We start from the raw sequence: 6,897 nt of genomic DNA, 5'->3' as shown, positions 1-6,897 counted from the left end.
TAATTGATTCTGAATTACTTTTTAATGTTTATTCGGATTGATTTCCAGGGATAGCAGATTTGATCTCTTATTTTCAAGTTATTTCCGTTTGCTTTCCTTTATGTCGGAGTGTTATAATGATTTTGGTGTCGGATAGTGGTTAGAACTCGTACTGCCTGCACTTTGTTTGCGTGGATTACTTTCTGGTTTTCTTTTTCGGTCGGATGTTGTTCGTTTTGCTAATACTGTTAAGATTTTTAGTTTCTCCTACACCTAACAGCCTAATTACTGCATTCAGGTTGGATACGTTCACAGATTATAAGAAACCCCAGTCCGGCAAGTATGTGTTATGCTTATCCTCGTTAGCTTTGTATCATTAAATTAGAACTTGCTCCTCTAAGTTTGGTTCTATAATTCTATGCATCGCAATGGTGGTGGTGCCAGTTAGGAGTGTGTGACTTGTATGGGCAGTGCTTTATGGCTGCGTGCGTGCTGGCAGCGGCAGGGCGCAGATGTCGGTCTTGCTTGACTAATCTGCGCTGTTCAGTTTGATTGGGTTTAACTGCCTTTACCAGCTTCAATGTCGTTTGCGATTTTGCATATCCTCTTTTCTTTTTGAAAATTTAGTTTGGTTACTTTGTTATTGGTGAGTTATATTAATTTTGTCCAAACTTTTTGGTTTTTTAGGTTGTTTATTAGGTCTGATCTTGTTGGTGTTAAGGTATTGATTTGGCCATTTGTTCTGAATACCTTAATTTTGTTTTTGTAATGCTTTTTAACTCCCCTCTTAGCTTTTCTTATTAGAAAATCTGTATCCGACAGCTCCCGTTCATTCTTAATACGCCTTTTATTATTAGATTAATGGACTATGTTCGGGCTGGCTTCTTGCATGTGCAGGCATGTCCACAACTTGAAGTTCATGGTACTGACATTGCAGCTTTGGATGGAGGCATTAAGGTTGTACTTTCTTCTCGGTGATTATCTTAATTTGATTACGTATATTTCATTTCTCGTTGTGTCTTCAAGCTCAACGGTTGCTTGAGTCATCTTCACTATGTTCGGGCTGGCATATTACATGTGCAGGCATGCTCAGAACTTGAATTTAATGGTGCTGACATTGCAGCTTCGGGAGGAGGCATCAAGGTTGTACTTCCTTCTCGCTGGTTGTCTTACTTTGATTACGTATATTTCATTTCTCGGGATGTGTTCAGGCTGAACAGCTGCTTGCGGCATTTTCAGTTTGCTCGTTAATTCTCATAATTTGTTTACGTTTATTTTGGCCTTTTCTGGTTGTGTTGAATTTTAACCAAAGCTCTTTCAGGTTGAACTTGAAGGTGCTAAGCGGCTTGTAATGTGCGCGTTCTTCTGAGCAGTTTCTATACCAACCTCTTGTCTCCTCGAGTATTTGTGGTCACACTTAATGTACGGTGATGTGGATATGTAGAAAACAATTATTCCTTAATCTTTAGGCTATCATTTCGTACTACTGAATAATACTAATACCGAAACTGCTCCTGATATAGCAGTTAATATCTTTCGCCATTAGTGTCCTATAATGGGAAGCAGATCAGTCCTCAGTATAGTTGAGGTTCGCATAACTGGATCGCACTTTCTTGTCGCTAATTGTCCTAATTTGATTATGTAGATTTCATTTCTCGGTATGTCTTCAGTCTGAACAGTTGCTTGCGGGTACTGCAGTTTGCTGGTTATTTCTGAACAGTATGACAATTATACATAGCCTAAGTCATACAATCCTACTGCAGGGTACTAAAATGGAGACTATTATGTACAATTAGGAGCTAGAAATATTTGGCGATGTTATCCAGGAGAACATGGAATACGACATTTCTAATGTCAAACTAAAGGTAAGACCTGATCAAACTTCGACAGCAATAACTAATCAGGTGTACGAAGTTGAATTCAACATTAACACAATTATCCAGCCTGTGATTGGCACGGAGATTAGCGTTGTCCCTAAGTACGTATCAATTGCATCTATCCCTAGGAAAAGCTCGTTTCATGACCGTTATGGTAAGAGAAGCTTTAATTATTGAACAATTTACTTGACATTTGGTTAGGATAGAGGACGGCAGCCATGACTGTTCAGTTACTAATATACTATTTTCTCCATACTTTAGATGTCTTGGGAATTGTAATATATGTAGAACGGTGCTGCCAGGTTCCTAGGCAAACTGGCCAACCCTTGAATGGTCTTGATGTAGTGATTGTTGATCACAGGTACATTGTACCCTAAGCAGATTATAATCCTCGTGTTATACTTCAAGTTGTAATTGCCTATATTAAAACACTTTCTGACCTCCTTTGCGATGTGTAGCCATGATGAGGTGATGATCATAACTGCTTGGGTGGAACTGACTACTAAGGAGTGTGAAACATTGCACTCAAATGCGAGATCCTTCCCAGTTGTTGGCTTCACAGCCCTAAGGCCGAGTTACCAAAAAGGTATTTCCAATGCTCAATCCCAACATTCATTTAAATGACAAACATTCAATTCTATATAGTAGAAAATAATGTACATAACTAGCATAAGTGGGAATGCTTAACATGTAGGTTTTTCACTCTCAACAACACAATCAACATTGATAATCTTGGATCCGGTAGGGGAAAAAGCGAACGCACTTCGGGATTGGTAAGTCCTCCAGAATTCAGCTATTGTTTAATTCTTCCAAGTTTCCCATACTACTAAGCAGGAAATATTTCAGGGGACAAGAAAACGCGGAACTGCTTGCCGCAAAATCCCGCCAGGTCTGTGAAGTGCGCCGCCAAGAAACCAGTCGCCTCATAAATACGCTGGAAATTCTCCTTAGAAAGAAAGTAAGCATTCTATGCACACTTCGTAACTAACCCATCAATGTAGTAATGTAGACCTACCCATAAATATTAAATGATATCCTCTAAAAGAACTATTTACGGGGTTTAGAAGAGAAATATATGCAAAGTGCCATTAAATAATTAGCGTTCTACTCTTCTTCAATGCCAAATGACAAGGCCAAACCTTTTTAATCTAAATGTCAGGCTAAGAATGTAATACTACGGATTTTCATAAGCTAGGTACTCGACCGAGTAGAGCCTACTCGGCCGAGTAGTGCTAATTTTGTATTCTGTTTTGGTTCTGACGAGGAATACTCGGCCGAGTATGATGAATACTCGACCGAGTAGAGGATACTCGGCCGAGTATACTCTTTACTCGACCGAGTATCCGGTCTGGCGAGTAATATTTCATCGGTTTGATGCGGGAGTGTTTAGGGTTATTTAATATTAAGAATCAGTTTCTAAACGTCATTTCAATCCTAATCATTTTACGATTTCTCTAATCACTCCCTAATCATTCCCTAATCCTCCATTGTGTGTGTGCAATCGTCGTAGTTCTTGCATTCAATCCCTCATTCTACTATTGGTAAGTCCTTATTCTCCATGTCATTCATGTTCTTCTAGGGTTTGTCTTTATTCATGAATTGGGGGAAATGGGGTTTTACAGTTAGTGATTAGAATTATATGATTGTTGTTGTAGGTGACGATGTGGTAATTGTTATGCATTTGTATGGTTGATTGCAGCGTAAGCGGATTATAAAAAAGGTAGGGTTTCCCTACTCAGTTACTGTTAATTGATTTAAGACTGTGCTAGTGTTGTAATTGTTGTTATCTGCTGATCATCGGAGTATGGGTGTTGTGATGGCGGTGGTGATGTGGTTGTGTTGTGACGGTTGTGGTGTTGTGACAGCTGTGATGCTGTGTGTGCGATTGTGGTGGAGTCACTTGCGGGAGTGGCTTTACACCCTAGTTCGCCCTTCGTGGAAACCGTCACGAGAGGGTACGTGCACATTAAGGGACATGGATTGTTAGTCACTCGTTGATGAGCTGGAGTAGGTGGGGATAGGCTGCGGTCACCCACTGGCGGCGAGGATTACCTGTTGCGATGGGTAATCTGGCAGGGCTACACACTTCGGTGTGTAGTCGGTTACTATGTGAGATCGGGAGACCGGGGATGGAGGATGATCAGCCGGTTACATTGTTTGTTTGTCTTATCTTGATTGAACGGTACTGACCCCGTTGTTGTTGTTTTTTAAAACCTTGGGTGTTCTATTCGGGGATGGTGAGCAGATTATGACAGGTAATGCATATGTTTAGCTACGGGATAGTCATTGGGAGTCATCACTCGAGTCTAGCGTCCGCCGTCAAGAGACTTAGCTTGCATTCTTCGTAGCTGTTAGACCTTTTACGGTTATACTTTGGTTTAGTGTTGGAAACATGTAATCACTAACTCTTTATACTTTAATAAAGGTTGTTTGGAATTGGTAACTTTGATATACTAACCTCGGAAAACCGAGATGGTAACAGCCTTTCATGCTAAGGTAGTCCTTGGTAAGGTACCTTGGTATGAGGGGGTGTTACAAAGTGGTATCAGAGCCGACGATTCCGGCACCTAAAACAAATGAACCTAATGAACTTAGAGAGTCTAAATAAAATAAACCCGGGGAGAGTTGTTTGGAGCTACTGCAAATACTTGGGAGACGTCCCGAAGTCGCATTAAGGCCCTTACGATCTCAAGCCGGTAACATGGGGGGAAACTGTTGTATGTTGAGTCATGTGAGTTTGATACCTATAGTTTGAATCTTGTGCATGGTTGGATGAAATGATGAAAGAAGTGGAATGTGATAGTTGTTGAAAGATGCATCGAGGATTGTTGATGTTAAACTTTGAGCATGAATATGATGGCATGTTAAGTGTTGGAACATGGTAAAATATGAAAGGTGAATTGTGAATTTGTACATGATTGATATTGAGCATGAAGAATGTGATCATGTTACCTGTTTAATACAATCTTGAGCATGAAGTATGGTAGTGGTACATGTGCATGTGAACATGATGATGTTAATGCTTGATTGTTGGTAGTAGCATATGGTTACGGGCAGGTGCCTATATACATGAACGTCGTGTCTAATTTTCATGTGGGTATGATAAGAGTTCAATTGTGTACTAGTTTCTTGAAGTATTGAGTTGTTGTTGTTGCCTTATGCATGTTCAAATTGTTTTGGTTTAGGAAATTTAATTTGTATGATGATTGATTATGGAAGGGTTGTCTTAAAACTGTCATAAATCGAGTTCTAGAAACGATATTGTTGTGATTTCAAGTTGAGGTGATAGCTTGTCTTCTTACGATTCTAACGATAGGTCACACGCCCAAAACGACCAAGTAAGGAGTGAGATATGACTGTTTTACGAAAACTGGACGATGCTGAAAATTGTGTTGGTACTCGACCGAGTAAAGGCTACTCGGCCGAGTATTCCCAACACTCGACCGAGTAATCCTCTGTGATAATTACGTTCTCTTCTGGAGTCGAAAACTCGGCCGAGTAATATAGTTACTCGACCGAGTATCCTGTACTCGACCTAGTATGCTATGTACTCGACCGAGTACTTCAATGGGCGGTCATTTTGAGTCGGTAGTTATGTTCTTACGGTTGTTTTGAGTCGAAGGGTATGTATACATGTATGTTTTGAGTCTTAAAGCGTTCTTTTATAAATGTGACGGTCTGGATACGTAAGTTACCAAAGGCTATGACAAGGAGAATTCCGGCTTGTGAAGGACATGTGTTGGGTAAGGAAGACATGTGTTAATATGGTTGTGAGGGATAGTGGAAAAAGAAAAGGGAGGAATGATGAGCTAATCAGGATAAGGAACATATTGGTGAGTTATGGTGAGTGATATAGTCGTGTGTTGAGTAACATAAAAGTCAGTGTTTGTGGGCAAGAGTCATATAAGTGTAAACAAATGGGAGGATGAAAGATCGAGATGAGGGATGCGAATAGTGGAAAATTGGGATGTGTAAGGATTTATGGAGGGAGTCGGTTAGGAATGTGTTGCTTAAGGATATATGTAATGAAAGGTTGCTTTAAAGGAATGAAGTAGAGGGGTATATAGTGAACGTAGATAGAGTTATGTCGCGACGTGGATTTGTAGATAGTGACCGAGTTTGGAATTTGGAATATCAAGGGGTGAGTCTGATGTGTAATTCTCTGGAAATAAAAGGTATGAGGTAAATTTTTTTTTTTTTTTTTTTGGTTATCTAGAGATACGAGAGGGAGATATGACTAATTGAAGACTAACTGTTAGTGTGTGGACTTAATGGTGACAAAGGTGAGTGAGAAGCTAGATGAGAGAGGATAAATGATAAGATATTGATATGAATTAATGGAATTAGAGTTGTGGAACTATGGGAAAATAAACAAATGACTAAAGAGTTAGGTAGAAAGGGAAAGGAGATGAATTATAAATTTGTATTATTGAGTAAAAAGGGGGAAAGAGGGATGGAAGTAAGTTGAGAGAACGTTAACCGGAGTTAAGGAGCATGAAGGTAAGAAATTATGGAAATGTACGATAGCCTCACCAGAGGGTGTGAGTTAATGGTTATATAGGAGAGAAGGACGACGTGTTAACCGTGAGTTTCGAGGTATTAAGGGAGTATGAAGCTTGTAGAGTGTTTGCACGACCTGAGATTTTGGTGGAAAGTTAGGTGAGGATATGATAAAGGATAGAATTCGGAATAATGTTGAGGTAGATTTTGTTAATGGATTGAATATTCGTTATTTGGGATGATAACCAAAGGGAGGAAACGGATTGTTATATTAAGAAGTAATAGTAAGAGAGTAATCACATGAAGGATGTTGGCGTCATAATATTGTCACTAGTGGTTGAGGATGATGTTACTTTAGGGAAGTTAGCTGTCCTAATAAGGTTGATCTTGTGGAGGTGATTAGTATGTGTGGTTGTGAGGGAGTATAAGATGTAGATATATGAGGTGATCGTTGGAAGTTGAGCAATAATGTTATGGCTACATTTGCCGGAGGGGTGATAATTGCGTGTATGAGAGGATATGTTATGAAAGGCACCTGAGT

The 6,897-nt window shown here is 39.7% G+C and overlaps 1 protein-coding gene across 1 annotated transcript; it reads left to right on the top strand.

The window, feature by feature from the left end:
- Nucleotides 1–1,712: 1,712 nt before the first annotated feature.
- On the top strand, nt 1,713–2,874 carry LOC141626574 (uncharacterized). The gene is made up of 5 exons (XM_074440303.1): nt 1,713–2,010; nt 2,118–2,217; nt 2,315–2,442; nt 2,551–2,629; nt 2,703–2,874. Exons 1-5 carry the CDS (start codon nt 1,812–1,814, stop codon nt 2,842–2,844), a joined length of 648 nt encoding a protein of 215 aa, XP_074296404.1. The 5' UTR covers nt 1,713–1,811; the 3' UTR covers nt 2,845–2,874.
- Nucleotides 2,875–6,897: the final 4,023 nt, after the last annotated feature.

This window comes from Silene latifolia, chromosome Y, assembly GCF_048544455.1.
Source record: "Silene latifolia isolate original U9 population chromosome Y, ASM4854445v1, whole genome shotgun sequence".
Taxonomy (NCBI): Eukaryota; Viridiplantae; Streptophyta; class Magnoliopsida; order Caryophyllales; family Caryophyllaceae; genus Silene; species Silene latifolia.
Note: the sequence above shows the minus strand (reverse complement) of the source record. Positions and strands in the feature narration are given on the sequence as shown.

Bases quoted from the DNA above. Each gene is read 5' to 3' on its own strand.
- LOC141626574 (XM_074440303.1), top strand. From the start codon at position 1,812: ATGGAATACGACATTTCTAATGTCAAACTAAAGGTAAGACCTGATCAA. The intron at 2,011-2,117 runs GTAAGAGAAGCT...TCCATACTTTAG, and splicing joins CTCGTTTCATGACCGTTATG to ATGTCTTGGGAATTGTAATA. The intron at 2,630-2,702 runs GTAAGTCCTCCA...GAAATATTTCAG, and splicing joins GCGAACGCACTTCGGGATTG to GGGACAAGAAAACGCGGAAC.